At 34.8% G+C, this 19,973-nt stretch overlaps 1 protein-coding gene across 1 annotated transcript; it reads right to left on the reverse strand.

Annotated features, from left to right (window-relative positions):
* Positions 1-4,450: 4,450 nt before the first annotated feature.
* On the reverse strand, positions 4,451-19,240 carry LOC126890854 (retinol dehydrogenase 12-like). Its single transcript, XM_050660015.1, has 4 exons — positions 19,174-19,240; positions 17,533-17,856; positions 6,881-7,209; positions 4,451-4,645 (listed from the first exon to the last, which is right to left on the reverse strand). Exons 1-4 carry the CDS (start codon positions 19,238-19,240, stop codon positions 4,451-4,453), a joined length of 915 nt encoding a protein of 304 aa, XP_050515972.1.
* Between the last annotated feature and the right edge of the window lie 733 nt (positions 19,241-19,973).

Raw genomic sequence — 19,973 nt, forward strand, 5'->3', positions numbered from 1 at the left:
TTTTTAGCAAAAATTAAAAACTGTCAACTGTGACGTTTTCAACTAACTCGCGCCCTAACCTGCATCTTATTTTTTTGTTCTTATTATTTTTTTGGACTATGGCCTTGACAATTATCCACCAACCAGGACTAATACAATTGGCCAATATAATTAAAAGTGCGAATAAATGTACAGAGCGTAGAAATAGAGGTCGCTTTGCTGAACTTGCACGGTCCCAATACAGGGTTACAGGAACATTCAGGACATAAAGCATTTTATGGAACATGTAACATGGAACTTTACAATCTGAATTACAACTATTCTGTAAAATGTCAAACACATATTATGTTTATACCGGGTGGTGAATTGTAAAACGGGCCATAGGAAACTCAATTTAAAATTTTAAACTGTTGAATTCCTGCTTCCCTAATTATTTTACATCAAAAGTTATGAGAGAATATTTGTAGAGAATTGAAATCTGGATTAAAATCAAAAGTTAAAATTTTTCTACGATTTAAACGCATTCCAAAATTTTGAAAAATATAATACATTTGCCACAGTAGATATGTGTGTAAAAGTTAGGCCACACATTACTAAATAATATTTAACTGACAGTACTCATACTAGTCCTGTCGGCAGGGGGGATACAACGGCCTCCTTTATTCAGATGGACTAACCCAAGTTTTTTTATTTACTTTGACCCGTAGAATACGACTTTTTTGGGTAACAGTTGATCTGGATGTCGATAAAATTGTTATAAACAAAGAAGCAATATCTAGCAAAACAAAACATTTTTTTTTGTATTTTTGGGCAATTCTAAGCAAAAATTGTTCTTACAAGTTTTTTCGTAGGATGCATAGTTTTAAAGATAAACGCGGTTGAACTTTAAAAAAATCGAAAAATTGCAATTTTTGAACCCGAATAACTATTAACTATTTTTAATGGGAAACAAGCCACAATTTTACCAAAAATGATTTTATTAACGTTTCGAAGCCCAAATCGGGTTTCGTTGTCAAAATACAAAATACTACTAAAATAAACAAAAATGTTGTCGAAGTAAAAAAATTATTCTAATAATTTATTTAATCTGACTCATTTATATTGGCAATTCAGACGTATATTATACATTAAAGTAGAAGACTTTAAAATTATATCGCCAATATTTATGAGTTGCGTTCCTGGGACGACTTTAATAAAAGATAGTTCATTCGATTACATTAAATCAATCCCAACTCAAGAATATCCGTCACAAAAATCATAGCATGTGATCTGTCTTTAAAAAGACAACCAAATGCAACGATGACAGTAAAATTCTCGCGCTAGAGATTCCATAGTAAATCACGAGGGAAAATCAGGAAAAAACCTCGTGATACTAAAATAATATATATCTATTTTTAAAGACAGATCACATGCTATGATTTTTTTGTAACGGATATTCTTGAGTTGGGATTGATTTCATGTAATCGAATGAACTATCTTTTAGTAAAGTCGTCCCAGGAACGCAACTCATAATTATTGGCGATATCATTTTAAAGTCTTCTACTTTAAAATGTATAATATTCGTCTGAGTTGCCAATATAAAAGAGTCAGATTAAATAAATTATTAGAAGATTTTTTTTTACTTAACAACAACATTTTTGTTTATTTTAGTAGTATTTTGTATTTTGACAACGAAACCCGATTTGGGCTTCGAAACGTTAATAAAATCATTTTTGGTAAAATTGTGGCTTGTTTCTCATTAAAAATAGTTGATTGTAAAAATGCCACAAGGAAATAGCTGCAGAACAATATTACGAATAACTATTGATTAAAAAATAAAATAGCAATTCTGCTTATCGCATTTGAAAATTCAAGTCAAATTATATGGGTTTTGATTATTTGCATTGTTAAAAATTAATTCCTTTATTGTTAAACAAAGCTATCAACACATAGTGCTTGAGTGATGTTATCAATTATCTTTCATTTTAAATCGAACGAGTAGGTAGAGCAGGTACAAGTGCAAGCGAGGCAGTTTGGGCACGGGAAACACTATGTTTATAGCTTTGTTTAACAATAAAAAAATAAATTTTTAGCAGTGCAAATAATCAAAACCGATATAATTTGACTTGAACTTTCAAATGCGGTAAGCAGAATTGGTATTTTATTTTTTAATCAAAAGTTATTCGGGTTCAAAAATTGCAATTTTTCGATTTTTTGAAAGTTTAACCGCGTTTATCTCGAAAACTATGCACCCTACGAAAAAGCTTGTAGGAACATTTTTTGCTTAGAATAGCCCAAAAAATACAAAAAAATGTTTTTTTCGAGAAATCGCTGTTATGTAATTCCTCAAGTTTTTTGTTTATAACAATTTTATCGACATCCGGATCAACTGTTACCCAAAAAATTCGTGTTTTATGGGTTAAAATACATAAAAAAACTTGGGTCAGTCCATCTGAATAAAGGAGGCCGTTGTACCCCCCCTGGCGACAGGACTACACCATTGACTGAATAAAAATCTTTATTATTAATACTTTCTCCGCAACTGAGGGTATCTTATCAACTGTATTGTTTTTAAACAATAAATGATAAAATAAATATATTGACAGTTCAAAAATGTGAAAATAATAACTTCATTGTGACACATTTTTGCACTGTGTGTGGGCTAATTTTGGGCTGAAAAATTGAAAAATGTATATTTTTACAAAATTTTGAAATATGTTTAAATCGTAGAACAATTTTAACAGTTGTTTTCAATACAGATTTCAATCCTCTACAAATAGTTTCTAATGTCTTTTGATGTAAAATAATTAGGGAAGCAGGAATTCAACAGTTTAGAATTTTATATTGAGTTTCCTATGTCCCGTTTTCCAAATCACCACTCTGTATATAGATTTTCTGACGTTCTAGACGTCACCAGACTCGTACGTGACTACATCTTCTTTCACGTCAAGGGAATTTTTCTATGTAGGAACAATCTACGGAACTGTCGTAACACTGCTTCCTTCTTTATAGTTATTCGCCTCGAATAACCGGTCTCTCAGGGTCTGGTCGAAGCAAACAAGGTGGATCAGTTCCATGATATGGATATGGGGTTAATCTCTCGATAATAACTACCTTGAGTTTACTTCTAGCTGAAAACTGGATGTGGTAAATAATATCGTTTATCTTCTACGGTACGGTGTACGGGCCTTCCCAGTTTCGTTGAAGTTTCCGACAAAGTCCTTTCTTACGTGTGGGATTGTGTAACCATTCTGGGTCAGTTCTTTCGAATTTCGTCCCATTGGACTGCCGGAATGGTGCATCTCTTTCGCACTCACATTGACGGCCGCCTCAATGCGCTGTTAGCGCTCATTGTTTGTTAATTAAAAATAACAGCTTAGCAATAAATTAATGACACGAATTTCTTCAGGATAATGTAGGGGGGCTATAAACTTTGATTTAGTCACTTTCTGACTTTCATGATAATAATTTTTAACCGAGTTATTAAGTCTTGAAAACAGCCATTTTCGCGTTTTTCAAATTTTAAATCACGTATAACTTGACAACAATCAATTTTAGAGAAAAATTACAAGAGACCTCTTTTTGGCTCATAATGACCCAAAAAATCTAAAAAAAATGTAAGAAGTAAAAAAATTTATTTTTTGAATTTGTTAAAAAAAAAAATTAAAACAATTTTCCGACCGGGGCACGTCCCGGCATCCTGTTGATTTGTTATAAGGACCTCTTTTTGAGTAAGCTTGTGCAAAAAACGAATCGGAATAATTTACCAAAGGGGGGCGACGATACAGTCTGGTCTACAAGATTTTCATTAATTCTTGCCATAATTCTGATTCAAATTTTCGTCCTTGATCAGAATGCAACTCTAAAGGAACTCTGTGTCTTGATTCGACGTGTGTTATGAATGCTTCGGCTACTGTAGTCGCTTCTTGATTAGGAAGGGGTGCAATTGCAGGCAATTTTGAAAAATGGTCCATTGCAACCATTAAGTACTTGTTACTTCTCTCTGTAATTGGAAGTGGACCGAGAATATCAACTGCAACTCGTTCAAAAGGTTCTCCGGAATGATATTGTGATATTTTACCATTTTTCTACCGTTACATAAATCGCATTTCTTACACTAATCTTTTAGTAGTAAAGTCTTCTCCAGTAAAATCTGTCTCGAACTCTGGCCAGTGTTTGAATCTGGCCAGAGTTCGAATCTCACCTTGCTAGAGAATTTTTCATTTATTAAAAATTAATAAGTGAAAATAGTTTCCATACTCGTGGGATCGGTACTCACTGGAGGGACCGCCGACGTTCGGATACAATTTGCAAAGACAATGAAGTCGACTTCGCTAAGTAACAAGACATTTACTCACTAGGTACCTGATTGGAAAAATCCACTGTACCATACCAATGGCTATTAGTTGTCGAGGCATTAAGCTGAATAAAAAAAATAATTAAAATAAAGTTTTTTAATAAATTATTTAATAAAGGGTAATTGCTCATAAGTTTAATCTAGTCTTTCCTCTGGTTTAAGTTTCACTATTTCTTCTGACGCCCTCCAGATCGCTTCACAAAATTGTGCATCGTTAGCTCCTATAGGTTTAATATTATGCAAAAATCTTCCGCAAAAATTCCCTGTTACATTCTCAAACTCTTTGGCAATTGCTATTTGTACGGCGCCTTGTGTGGTTACCCTTGGTTTCTGCAAAGTCAGTGTTCAATTTACATAAAATATACTATAATTAGTATGCCTATAAATAAATATAAACCTAAACCTAACCTAAATCTAAACCTTTTACATTTCATATTTTCCCACCTAAGTACCTGTCTCTTTAGGCATGTGGGCAACTCATAGTCAGAGAGATAGAAGCGGATTTTGGTGGTGATAAGTAATAAGGACAAACTATATGGGGATATGTTGAATTAGTTGTGTACATGACTTTCCCCTACGGGCGGAAACCAGAGTGGGGGACGAGGGTAGTTATAAGGCGTCAAATTCGCGGTTTTTATTATTTTTTTTGTGACTTTCATGATCGAGATAGTGCACCAAACTTTGGGAATAAGATGATCATGACGTAACTAAGCAAAATCTCCAGGGGCGGAAAGCTGCATGGGGAACACGGGGGTGGTGAGCAGGGGTGAATATAAAAATTATGAGGGTTTTTTGTGACGTTCGTCCTTATAATTTTTATATTCACCTCTGTCCGCCTCCCCTTTGTCCCCCACTCAGTGTTCCGCCCAAGAGATTTAGTTAGTTACGTCATGATCTACTTACTCCCAAGTTCTTGTGCACTATCTCGATCACGAACGTCACAAAAACCCTCTATTAATTTTATATTCAACCCTGCTCGCCATTCCTCGCTCCCCACCCCCCACAGCTTTCCGCTACTGGAGATTTTGATTAGTTACGTCATGATCTACTTATTCCCAAATTTTGGTGCACTATCTCGTTCACGAGCGTCACAAACAAACCCTTATAATTTTTATATTCATGATCTGCTTACTCCCAAATTTTGGTGTAATATCTAGATCACGACCGTCACGAAATACCCCTTTTTATTTTTACATTCACCCCTGCTCGCCACCCCTTTGTCTGCCACGGAGCTGTCCGCCCCTGGAGATTGTGATTAGTTACGTCATGACCTACTTATTTCCCAATTTTGGTGCACTATCTAGATCATGAGCGTCACAAAAAAAATAAAAACCGAAATTTTGAGCCCTTGTCTCCCACTCTGGTTTTCGCCCGTAGGGAAAGTCATGTACATAACTAATTCAACATATCCCCGTATAGTTTGACCATATTACTTATCGCGAGAAAAATCCACTCCCAGCTCTTGGACTATCACTTTTGTAAGTTTCTCTCCGTTTTTCATATTATGCTGCCCATCCAAGACCGATTCTTCTCTTCAGTTCAGAGGCCTGGTTATCCCTGCCAATCGTAATTTCATATCTTAGGTCATTATATCTATCTGCAAGTTCTATTTCTTTCCCACCAATATAGATGTTCTGGTTGAGTACCTTTGCATTAATTTTTGTTTTTGAGATGTTTATATTTAAACCTACATTTTCTGTAGACACAAGGTACCATCTCTCTCGCCATATCTAGATCCTCGGCTATTATGACTATATCATCGGCGAAACTTAAGTTGTTTAGGTATTCTCCATCTATTTTTATTACCCTTTTTCTACAATCCAAATTATTGAAAGCATGTTTTAAGACCTTATTAACAAGTTTCGGTAACATTGGGTCTTCTTGTCTAACTCCCCGTTCTATTTTTATGCGATTACTGTTAGTATGTAATTTGACAGTAGTTGTTGCCTGTAGGTATATTTTGTATAATAATTTTGTATACTTATAATGTATCCTGCATTCTTTAAGCGCCTGTAATATTTTGCTTAACTCAACTGTGTCAACGGCATTGTTAAAAACGATAAATACTAGAACTAAAGGTTTATTGTATTCCACTTTTTTCTCTATTATGGTTTTTATACTTTGTAGATGGTCATTGGTTCCGTAACTTTTTTGGTTCCGTAATCTTGCCTATTCTCTTGGTTGATAAGTCTAGTTTGCTTTCCATTCTGTTAACTATTATTCGCGTAAACAAATTGTATACATATATGGCAGAGGAGGCTAATCGGTGTGTAATTCTCTAAACTTGCTTTGTCTCATGCCTTGGGTAATAGAATCATAGTAGTGTTGTTCGAGCCTGTTGGAATATTGGCGTTGTGAAGGCAGATATTGAAAAGTAGTTTAATTTTTTCCAGTAATATATCTCCTCCAATTTTTATTGCTTATGACACTATTCCATCTTCGCCTGGGCATTGATTATTTCACATTTTGTTCAGGGCCTCTTTGATTTCTGATATAGGTTAATACCGATAATTTCCCTTGTCCATCTTTTGCCGGTTATTAGCGCCCTCATCACTGTATACTTACCACAGCTATTTGAAATACTACATACATTGTTAAATAAAACCATAAAATATCGATGAAGTTCGACAACTTCTTCTCAGCTTTTTTAAATATATCTGTTTTGACTATTCCAGGATGGTAACTATTACAAGTAATATTCCATCGTTTAAGCTTCTTTGCAAACATGTCAGCAGTTATTATATTGCAGAATTTGGAATTGGGATAGTCAAAGAATCTAAACATAGGATTGTACATTTTAAAACTCTTTAGCGATCTCCTGGTTATAGTGTGATAAAAAGCCATAAATGATGTCACAAAAATTACTCTAGCACCTTCAGACTTCTTCAAAAGATCTAAAAATGAAAGAAATATTTATTTTTATACTATAAAGTAATAATAATAAACATCGAGATGTGGGCCATAGAACCAGCTTTTAATAATTTGTAGAATAGATTAGAGATATTATACGCAACTTTTACATTATATAGGTACAGTAACCGCCACGCTACTAGACACACGGGTCTCTCTCTTCAATCCTGACCCCCCGGAGGGAGTGTAGTGGTCGACGTGATGTCGTGCATTGTCCGTCTCCAAAGATCTCTGTCTCTGGTCATTTCTTTTAACTCATGCATAGGTCTTTTGCATATTCCTGTAATTTGATCGATCCATCTTGTTGGGGATCTTCCTCGTGATCTTCGGCCTTCCACCTTTCCTTGTATAATGAGCCTTTCCATGTTTTCTGTTTGCTCTCATAACATGTCCAAAGTATTTTAATTGTTGGAGATGGACTTTACTGGAGAGTCGTTGGCTAACTTTTAGCTCTCTTAAAATTGAATTATTTGTTCTATGGTCGGTCCAAGGAATTCGTAGAATTCGTCTCCACTAGAACATTTCAGTGGCGTCTATCTTTCTTCTTTCCGAATTTCTCAGGGTCCAATATTCACATCCATAGGTCAGTATATGGAATATTAAGCAGTTGATCAACCTCATCTTTAACGCTCTTGAAATTTGACAGTCCTTCCATATTGTGGTCATTTTTGCTGTGGCCACTCTTGCTAGATCACATCTACGTTTTATTTCTTCCTGTAGTGACCCTGTGTTTGTGATTAATGATCCCAGATATAAGTATGAGCTCACAACCTCAAACCGATCAATTGTGGTTTTGTGTGGATGAATGTTATGAAGTCTATCCACTATCATGATCTTTGTCTTTGATATGTTTAATTGCAGACCAAATATTTGACTTTCGTTTTCAACCAGTCGTATAAGATCAATCAGCTCTGCTTGACTATTTGCAAGAAGGGCTGTGTCATCTGCGAAACGTAGGTTGTTTATTTTATGACCATTTATTGAGATGCCTTTTTCCCATCCTTCAAGTGCTCTTCTCATAATATGCTCTCCATATATATTGAATAATTGTGGAGATCGTATAGTATAGACACACGGGTATATTGAGCTAATACAGTCCTGGTCCCTTCACTTGTTTCACTCTTTACTTTTATGTCTAGTGACATCTAGAACGTCAGATAATATATAGAAACCAATAAAAACATACAAAGTTGACGGTTTGTCGAACATTTGTTTTTGAAGTTTATATTTGAAGTTTATAGTTGTCATTGTGTTAAAGTTATAAAAGTTTTAAAGTATTATAATATTTTTGTTATTTGAATAAACGTTTTTAAAAGCAGAATAACAATACTATTAATTAATGTATTTTTTGTATGTAAAAACAATTATTTTGAATAGATTCACGACAGGCATATGGCATGACAGACATGAAAGACACAGGTGAGAACGGGTCAGATTTGATCCCAAACCCTTTTTTCAGTGCGTCATAGTTTGTCGAATTCGCTCTAACGCATTAAGCTCAAAGTACCAGAAAAAAGAGATAAAACTAGTAGAGGTGGGAAATTATCAATATAAACCTATTAAGTAAATTTACATTATAATAATAACGTGTGATCCAAAATTATTGTCACCATAGGTGGCTCTGCACGACAGAGATAGCTATACAGTGCATGTCTATTCTTAATTCAGATATACTTTCCAGTTTACGTCAACTTTGCAGTGTACGTCAACTGAACAAGAAAAGTTAGGTTACAGCATCTTGTTTGATTTTATTTATTATTGTTACTTATAATTTTGTTAATTTTTTTATTTTTGATTAAAGTTCTGTGTTAAAAGTTTTGACTGATTTTTTTTTGTTTTATAATGTTAATAAAAATTAATTGATAAACCAATTCTATAAATTCAGATTAAAACAAGATATACGTAATTTTTTCCACGGCTAGCTTTGATCCCAATAATTGTGGATCGCTCGTTAGTTTCCTATGTTTAGACGTATCGGAGGAGTTTGGCAACTGCCACTGTGATAGGAGACTTTTATAAAATTCTCCTGCTAGACGAGGGCATTTAGCACAAAATAAATAAATTTTTAAATACAGCACCTAGAGACCTGCAGTTTTTTGCATTATGTTCAGGATGACATCAGGAATAAAGTCTACTATTCAAAAATGGGTGGAAATGCATAATTGCACTGTAAAGTGCATCAAATGCATCCAAAATTGCATAAATATAAAAATAAAGTCAAAATCAGTATACTAAGGAACAAAATTTATTATTGGGGGTTTTTTTGCGCCATCCGCCAAAACGCCATCAAACTGACTCCCGGATCGTCTGGTGTCCAAGGTCATGGCAAGAGACGTCATCTTCTGGAGTTTCGATGGTTTTCGGCATTAAATCGATGCAAACGGATTACTCACGGGTGTTAGGGATAGCTAAATACGAATATGCCTCAGAATTGAATTCTGGAGTACCTGGTGCCCAGGATCGCTACTAAGGCACCTAATCTTCTGGAGTTTTGAGTGTTTTCGGGATTAAATTGATGCAAATGGATTACTGGAGGGTTTTTGAGGTCGCTAAACACGAATATGCCATCAGAACTGAACTCCGGTGTACCTGGTGCCCAGGGTCGCTACTACGGCACGTCATCTTCTGGGGTTTCGAGTGTTTTTGGTATTTAATTGATGCAAATGGATTACTGGAGGGTTTTGAGGTCACTAAACACGAATATGCCATTAGAACCGACACTTTGTGCACCTGGTGCCCAAGGTCACTGCAAGAGACGTCATTTTCTAACGTTTTGAGAAATTTCGACATTAAATTGATGAAGATGGATTACTCGGGGTTTTTTAAAGTCGTTAACCATGAACATGCGATCAAAACAGACCATCGTAGCACCTGGTGCCCGCGGTCACTGCAAGGGGCGTCATCCTCTGGGCGAGGTTTTTCGGTGCTATATTGACGCAAACCGATTACTTATAGGTTTTTGGGGTTGCTAAACACGAATATGCCATCAAAACAGACACCGAACCAGCTGGTGCCTAGGGCACGCTATCTTCTGGAGTTTCGGAAGTTTTCGCATAGTTAGAAAGTTAACGCATAATAACATTGTCATTATAGAATATAATAAATCGATCTGGAAATAAATAAAGAAAAAACATTGTCAGATATAAATAAAGTTTATGTAAATTTTATATATACATAAGTAAAAAAATTGAATAGCACAGTGACGTACCTTGCAGTGACCATGGTCAACAGGTGCCCCGTCGGTCTGTTCTAATGGCATATTCGTGTTTGGCTACCTCAAAAACCCCCCGAGTAATCCATTTGCATCCATTTTATGCCTAAAACCCTCGAAACTTCAGAAGATGACGTGCCTTAGTAGCGATCCTTAGTAACAGGTGCTCCGGAATTAAATTCTGATGACATATTCGTGATTAGCGACCCAAAAACCCGCAAGTAATCCGTTTGCCTCAATTTAATACCGAAAGCCCTCGAAACTCCAGAAGTTGACGTCACTTGCAGTGACCTTGGGCACCAGGTGATCCGGTGGTCTGTTCTGATGGCATATTCGTGCTTAACGACTGAAAAACCCCCTAGTAATCAATTTTTATCAATTTAATGCCGAAATCTCTCTAACTCCAGAAGAGGACGCCAGTTGCAGTTAGATTGGGCTCCAGGTGCGCAGGGAATCAGTGTTGATGGCATATTCGTGTAAACTCACCTCAAACACCTGTAAGTAATTCGTTTGCATCAATTTGATACCGAAAGTCCTCGAAACTCCAGAAGATGACTTCCCTTAGTAGCGATCCTAGGCAACAGGTGCTACGGAATTAAATTCTGATGACATATTCGTGATAAGCGACCCCAAAAACCCGCACGTAATCCGTTTGCATCAATTTGATACCGAATGCCCTCGAAACTCCAGAAGATGACGTTCTTTACAGTGGCCTTGGGCATCAAATGATCCTAAGGTCTGTCCTGACGGCATCTTCGTATTTAACCACCTCAAATACTCCCCGAGTAGTTCAGTTACATCAATTTAGTACCGAAATCTTTCGAAACTCCAGAAGATGACGTGCCTTTGTAGCGATCCTGGGCACCAGGTACTCCGGAGGTAAATTCTGACGGAATATTCGTATTTAGCGACGCCTAAAACCCGTGAGTTGTCCGTTTGCATCGATTTAATGCCGAAAACCATCGAAACTCCAGAAGATGACGTCTCTTGCCATGACCTTCGACACCGGGTGATCCGGGAGTCAGTACTGATGGCGTAATCGTATTCAGTGACCCCAAAAACCTCGCAAAGAATAAATTTTATTCATTAGTATACTGATTTTGACTTTATTTTTATATCTATGCAATTTTGGATGCATTTGATGCACTTTACAGTGTAATTATGCATTTCCACCCATTTTTGAAGAGTAGACTTTTTTCCTGACGTCATCCTGAACATAATGCAAAAAACTGCAAGTCTCTAGGTGCTGTATTTAAAAATTTAGTTATTCGGGTGTTTTTAGTGCTAAATGGCCTGGTCTATGCGACAGTTTGACTCCGATACGTTTAAAGATAGGAAACTATCAGTAGTAATAACCCATTGATAATTGTTCGAAAAAATTTTATAACAGATTTCGAAAGCTTGTTGCTTGGAAACAGGCCGACGCCGTAGGCAGAGGTCTGTTGCCTGTAAGCAACAAGCTTGAGAAAGTTGTTAAAAAATTTTTGAGCATTTATCAATGTTCGAGGGTTATTCGGATAGAAAATTTTTTGCTGGTTATGAAAAAAAAAAATACAGAGCAGAAACAATTTATTTAAATGTGCAATTAACAATTCTTCCACCGTCCGATTTCCATCTAATTCATATTTTCTATCATTGCAAAAGTCCATAAACGCTTTCCATACAAATTTTTTACTGTAAACAGTATTCTTTGGTATATTTGATTCGATAATTTCATTAATATTCTCATCAGTATTACAACCAAATCGTGACATTTTGAAATATTGAATATTTGAAATGTCAAAATCGAAATGAAACGAAATGTAGGTATCCATAGCTACATGATTGAGTGAAAACAGCCCATGGGATCTGTTTTCAATATAATGTTGGTTTTATTGGTTGTATTCAATCAGATGACCACAAATTAATTGATTTCATTGGATTTGTAATTGAGCAAAAAATTTTCAATATAATGTAAATTTAATAGGCTTCTATTGATATTTTTCCACCTCTACTAATTTGATCTCTTTTTTTCTGTCACTTCGAGCTTAATGCGTTAGAGCGAATTTGACAAACTATGACGCACTGAAAAAAGGGTTTGGGAAAAAGGGAAAACAATTACTTTGCATAGATTCATGAGAGGCATATGACATTACAAACATGAAAGTCACAGGTGAGAACGGGTCAGATTAGCCCAAGACTAGAAATTAGTACCCGTGGCCGTGTGTCTACTAGCGTGGCGCTTAATGTATATGAAAACGCAACTACAATTGATCCCAAACCCTTTTTTCAGTGCGTCATAGTTTGTCGAATTCGCTCTAACGCATTAAGCTCAAAGTGACAGAAAAAGAGATAAAACTAGTAGAGGTGGGAAATTATCAATATAAACCTATTAAGTAAATTTACATTATAATAATATCGTGTGATCCAAAATTATTGTCACCATAGGTGGCTCTGCACGACAGAGATAGCTTATACAGTGCATGTCTATTCTTAATTCAGATATACTTTCCAGTTTACGTCAACTTTGCAGTGTACGTCAACTTAACAAAAAAGTTAGGTTACAGCATCTTGTTTGATTTTATTTATTATTACTTACTTATAATTTTGTTAATTCTTCTTATTTTTGATTAAAGTTGTGTGTTAAAGGTTTTGACTGATTTTTTATGTTTTATAATGTTAATCAAAATTAATTGATAAACCAATGCCATAAATTCAGATTAAAACAAGATATACGTAATTTTTTGCACGGCTAGCTTTGATCCCAATAATTGTGGATCGCTCGTTAGTTTCCTATGTTTAGACGTATCGGAAGAGTTTGGCAACTGCCACTGTGATACGAGACTTTTATAAAATTCTCCTGCTATTGACTCCGATACGTTTAAAGATAGGAAACTATCAATATAATGTAAATTTAATAGGTTTCTATTGATATTTTTCCACCTCTACTAATTCGATCTCTTTTTTTCTGTCACTTCGAGGTTAATGCGTGAGAGTGAATTTGACAAACTATGACGCACTGAAAAAAGGGTTTGGGAAAAAGGGAAAACAAGTACTTTGCATAGATTCATGACAGGCATATGACATTACAAACATGAAAGTCACAGGTGAGAATGGGCCAGATTAGCCCAAGACTAGAAATTAGTACCTGTGGCCGTGTGTCTACTAGCGTGGCTCTTACTGTATATGAAAATGCAACTACAGTTGATCCCAAACCCTTTTTTCAGTGCGTCATAGTTTGTCGAATTCGCTCTAACGCATTAAGCTCGAAGTGACAGAAAAAAGGAGATGAAACTAGTAGAGGTGGGAAATTATCAATAGAATCCTATCAAATTTACATTATATTAATAGTTTCCCACGTTTAGACGTACCGGAAGAGTTTGGCAACTGCCATTGTGACAGGAGAATTTTTAGGGGAGTCAAGATAGAACGAAAACATGCATTGTTTCGGAATAATTTAAACAAGCTTATATTTTTCTAAAACTTTTTTTGTCAGTTTATATACATATTAAAGTAAACAGTTTCACTCAGAGATTTTGTCGCTAATTAGTTATTAATTGTTTAAACAATAACAATTATGTTGTATAAATAATTTTAAAAATGTCGTTGAAGTCATGAAATTATTACTTTGATCAAATTTGTTTCTATTTTGTTTTTGATTACGCTGAATCCGAATATGACATTACAATTTGAAAATTCTTATACAGATTCAGTATGTCTGCTTAGCTAGGAATCATATGGGAAACTTTTTTTCCACCTACCTCTACTGAAAGTATACTTTTCCGGACCTGATTGTAGGGAGCAAAGTTGTACTTTTCCTCCCTATGGAGGAAAATATTTTTCCTCCCTAGGGAGGAAAAGTAAAAGTGACGTCATGGTATTTCATTCATGAAATATAACTTATTGGCGCCCTGTACAATAGGGTGGTGCGAAAAAAGTCAAGTTGATAATTCCGTATCGCTATAGTGCGGAAAAGTTGCGATTGGTAATTACAAGAAAAACAAAAAAAGAATTATTCAAATCGGACTTTATCTTCCGATCCCGCAACAGACCTAAAGATTATGAAAAAAAAAATAAAATTTTACCTTTTTTAAAAAATGTTTATTTCTCCTTCGAGTACTTATTTATCGCTATAGTAAAATTTATTTACACTTTGAATGGTTGTGTACTAACAAAAATTGTTTTACGCATCTAACGGATATTTTCCGATCCCGCAAGGTCAATCAAAATCTATAAAAATTTGAAATTTTTGATGATTTTAAAAAATTAAAAAACATTTAGTTATCTCATTTGTTTGTTACATTGTGAAGCTCTTCGCTTGTTTAGATTTTGTATGACAATATTTAAACAACCCAGATCTCAAAACGAGGGGATGGTTGCACTTCTAGCTCCACACGCACCCTTCTCTCCAACCAACCAATGAGTGTGTGTTTTTTACATTCTTTACATATGTACATTTCTTTTTCATCTGTTTATGTCCAGCTTTCAAACACCAACTTTGCATTGTGATTTCTTGGTAAAATCTGGCAGCATGGACCTTGATTTAAGTGTTGCCCTGATGCATCTATCTCTTGATTGAGGTCCACATGTATTAGCATTAGACGATGCTTCCGTGACCAACTTTAGATACCGCTTATCAGCTGGCTTGTGACAGGGATAGTTTTGTACATTCCAGTCTGATATGTCGCCCGATCTAATACAAGGAGTTATATCTTCATTTGAAACTCTTCGAGGAAGTGGTGGAGAAAATAGTTTTGCAACATTCCAGTCTATTATTTTAGTTTAGTCCTGTGCTTCAAAATTTCAAGTAGTAGGGAGAAAGGAAGCACATTAGAGAGCTAGGGCAAAGGAGAGTGTTAAAAGCCGGACAGACTAAAGCCAAGGGCAAAAGTATTAGAAATTTCATCCCTCCTACTTTAAATTTTCAAGCACAGGACTACACTAAAATAATAGACTGGAATGTTACAAAACTATCTTCTCCACCAGTTCTTCGAAGAGTTTCAAATGAAGATATAACTTCTTGCATTACATCGGGAGACATGCCAGACTGGAATGTACGATTCCTGCCACATGCAAGCTGACGATCGGTGTCTAAAGTTGTCCACGGAAGCATCGTCTAATGCTAATGTATGTGGGCCCCAATCAACAGATGGATTCATCAGGAAAACATTTAAATCAAGGTCCATGCTGCCAGATTTTACCAATAAATCACAATACAAAGTTGATGTTTAAAAACTGGACACAAGCAGATGAAAAAGAAATGTACATATGTAAATAATGTAAAAAATACACACTCATTGGTTGGTTGGAGAGAGAGGTGCGTGTGGAGCTAGAACTGCAACCACCCCGTCGTTTTGAGTTCTGGGTTGTTTAAATATTGTCATACAATATCTAAACATGCGAAGAGCTTCACAATGTAACAGAAAAATGAGATAACTAAATGTTTTTTAATTTATCAAAATCATCAAAAATTTCAATTTTTTATAGATTTTGATTGACCTTGCGGGATCGGAAGATATTCATTAAATGCGTAAATCTATTTTTTTATTAATCTACCATGCAAACTGTAAATAAATTTTTCCACCTACCTCTACCGAAAGTATACTTTTCCGGACCCGATTTTAGGGAGCAAAGTTGTACTTTTCCTCCCTAGGGAGGAAAATATTTTTCCTCCCTAGGGAGGAAAAGTAAAAGTGACGTCATGGTATTTCATTCATGAAATATAACTTATTGACACCCTGTACAATAACTATTTTCTATTACGTAAGTGTCTATACATTTTAACGTTTATTTAAAAACACTATGTATTTTGCAGAATGATAAAAAACAGTAAATTGTTATTCTGATTTAACAATGTTTACATTAATAATTTGACTTATATTTGACAGTTGACAGTTATATTATGTACCTACTTGTTGGTTTTAGTTCTAATAAATTTTGTTGTTTAGTTACATAAATAAATTAAGTAAAAAACGAAAAAATGACTTGTAATTTGAGGAAGGTGGAAAAACCATATGTATAACATGGGAGTAAAGTGCCTTTTCCTCCCTTGAATGATTACTACCCTCCGCTACGCGTCGGGTAGTAAACTTCATTCTCGGGAGGAAAAGTAGCACTTTCCTCCCTTGTTATACAAATAGCTATTACTATAGCGATAAATTAAACGTACACGAATAATACATAAAAATTTTTTGAAAAAAGGTAAAATTTCATTTTTTTATAATCTTTAGGCCTGATGCGGTATCGGAAGATAAAGTCCGATTTAAATAATTCTTTTTTGTTTTTCTTGTAATTACCAATCGCAACTTTTCCGCACTATAGCGACACGGAATTATCAACTTGACTTTTTTCGCACCACCCTACTGTACAATATATATTTTCTGTTACGTAAGTATCTATACATTTTAACGTTTATTTAAAAACACTCTGTATTTTGCAGAATAGTAAAAACCAGTAAATTGTTATTCTGATTTAACAATGTTTACATTAATAATTTGACTTATATTTGACAGTTGACAGTTATATTGTACCTACATGTTAGTTTTAGTTCTAATAAATTTTGTTGGTTAGTTACATAAATAAATTAAGTAAAAATGAAAAAAGGACTTGTTATTTGAGGAAGGTGGAAAAACCATATGTATAACATGGGAGTAAAGTGCCTTTTCCTCCCTTGAATGATTACTGGCCTCCGCTACGCGTCGGGCAGTAAACTTCATTCTCAGGAGGAAAAGTAGCACTTTCCTCCCTTGTTATGCAAATAGCTATTACTATCAATTTTATGAAAAAAAGTTATTTCCCATAAATTGCTCTGCATAGTCTAAAATCTAAATTAAAAAGGGATAGTTCCCTGGGTTGGCTGTATACCATAAAGTTAAAAAAATTTAACACCGAAGTAAAACAACTTCTATGTAATATTTATATCAAATATTTTAAAAATCCCAATAGATTGTCTAAAACGCGTTCAGAACGAAAGTTTTCGGACCTATCAGTCCATCATCAGTGAACTCGAATACTTGCCAACTAGCCCCAGACCAGAATCAAACAATGGTTGTAATTAAAATTCGACAGACTGCACGACGTATTGCTTTAGGCTTTTATAAGATTTGATTTTTCTTACCCACAAGTAGATGAGTGAGCAGAAATCCACTAAAATGGTTAACTTGCATTGTTTCATTCAACCCATCTTGAGTTGCATCATTTAAACAAACACCAATCCCAGCGTTATTAATTAGTATATCTAATTTGGACTCTGACCGTTTTAGCCTACTTGCAAGTAGTCGAACTGATTTAAAGGAAGCCATATCAACATATTCCAGTACAATATTCGGGTTATTGGTTTCGTGTATAATTTGTGTTCTCAGCTTTTCATCTACTGTTCTACTAGCTATAATAATCCTGCAACCCCTGGATGCTAGTTGAAGAACTATGTCATATCCTACGCCTAAAAAAATAGAACATGTGTAAAAAACATGTGTTTTAACAAAATACACAGAATGTTTTCATTGCTACACAAACAAGTTTAACAAGAATTATTTGTGAGTTAGAAATATACAAAAAATATAATAAATACTTGAGCAAAATTTAATAAATACATATACCCTTTTTACTACAAAAACACGGTTACGTCATTTAAGATTTCTGACGTCAGAGCATTGCCAAAACAGTAGAATATAATTGAATCATGGCATTTATATTGTAGGTACAGTGAGAAACTAGGCGTCATTATTTGTCAGAGATATTTTTCTTTGTTTTAGTTTACTGTACACATAATATCTTGTCTCTATAATAGTAGTCCAGGGTAATAAGGATTTTCTCGGGACACTCAAAGTTCCAGGTAGCTGACTATTTTTTTAGTTATTGTAGACCTATAGGAAGAAAACCTACCTGTTTCCTGCCTAGAGATCGCGTCCGTTTATTAATTAAGGTAACTGAATACAATATGCCCATGTTAAGGAAATTTTTGGATTTATTGCTACAAAAATATATTTTTCATATATTTTTTAACACTATACCAATATTTAGGTGTTTTAACATCGCTAGTTTTTGTATTGTTTTGCAATTATTTTTTTTTCATATCGAAATTTTTTTTTTAAAAAACCCCTCAATCTGGGCATATTGCCAACCCTTGAAGGTAATATGCCCAGTCGAGTGAAGGTAATATGCGCGTACCTAAAACACTAAAAGATATGCAAATAAATATTAAATTAAATCATATACTTACAAAATCTTATATTTATTGACACTATAAAAAACATGTAACCAAACAAAGATATTAAACAACCCTTTTTGTAAAAACTAAAATGTCAAAATAAACAATTTTTAACTAAAATAACTTAAAATTAAGGAACATTATTGTGGGGTCCAGTACAATCAGGACAGGTAAAGGATTCCTTATCGAATTTTTTCAGCCCTACACATTTTTCATGAACGTACTGTACACATATAAAGCATAGTCGCATGTCTTTTATTTCAGCTTTGTCGCAAATTTTGCAAAACCATTTCGCTACGTCTTCTGATTTTTTGTTTTTCTTTACCAAAGAACCCGGTAGAGTTTGTTTCGTGCCTTTATTTATATCTGTTCGTGGACCTGTGCTAGTGGTAGAAAATACATTTTTTTTACCACTATAGCTCTGCTATTTATTGCCTTCTTTCTATTTTGTGTATTTTTTTTTCTCAATTTTTGCCGGAGTCTCAAGCATATCCGTAAACGATGTGTCCAAAGTTTTGCCCTGGCAAGTTTTTATTTCTTCAATATTACTTTTTTCTTCTCGAAGATTGTTATTCTCTTTGTTATGAACCACCAAATCATTTTTTTCAGAATTCATAAGGAAAGTTTCCTTTTTTTATGAAACGGATTTATTGCCAATTTAACTTCTTCGCCGCTGTCTTCTGATTCCGAAGTATAACTGCCAGAACTCTCACTTGATGAAGTTTGTGTTTTAGACTTCTTTTTCATGTGAATTTGCGTCTTTTGGTATTGTGGCAAACAGTTTTGTTGGGAAGAGCTTTTTGAATAGCTTGCAGTAGGTGGTGGAGTTTTCTGGCGCAGATTAATGGGTCCGCTATCACTATCACTTGATGATGTTTCAGTTCTAGGTTTCTTTTTTTTTGTAATCTTGGGTCTTTTGATATTTTGGTACACTTTTTGTTGAGAGGAGTTATATGAACAGCCTGGAGTAGGAGAAGGTGTTTTCTGGCTTACATTAATGGGTCCGCTATCACTATCACTTGATGATGTTTCAGTTCTAGGTTTCTTTTTTTTTGTAATCTTGGGTCTTTTGATATTTTGGTACACTTTTTTGTTGAGAGGAGTTATATGAACAGCCTGGAGTAGGAGATGGTGTTTTCTGGCGTACATTAATGGGAGTGGGATCAATGTTCTCAATTTCTGATAAAATACTTGGGGCAAAAGCAACTTCAGGTATAGCATCGGGGATATAAGGAAATATTCCTGTTGCAGAAAAGCCAGATTTAATGTTAGAAGGTGTCAATGCCTTGTCCCACACTATCGAAAATATTTCCCCAAATCGCTGCTTTGTTAAAGAACGTTATTTGTAT

The sequence above is a fragment of the Diabrotica virgifera genome, chromosome 1, assembly GCF_917563875.1.
Source record: "Diabrotica virgifera virgifera chromosome 1, PGI_DIABVI_V3a".
Classification (NCBI taxonomy): domain Eukaryota; kingdom Metazoa; phylum Arthropoda; class Insecta; order Coleoptera; family Chrysomelidae; genus Diabrotica; species Diabrotica virgifera.

Coding starts and splice junctions, on each gene's coding strand:
- LOC126890854 (XM_050660015.1), bottom strand. CDS start 19,240: ATGAATTCTGAAAAAAATGATTTGGTGGTTCATAACAAAGAGAATAAC. Junction 17,857..19,173: donor CAATCTTCGAGAAGAAAAAA/GTAATATTGAAG, acceptor CTATTTTTTTAG/GCGTAGGATATGACATAGTT. Junction 4,646..6,880: donor TAGTATTTCAAATAGCTGTG/GTAAGTATACAG, acceptor CTGACTTTGCAG/AAACCAAGGGTAACCACACA.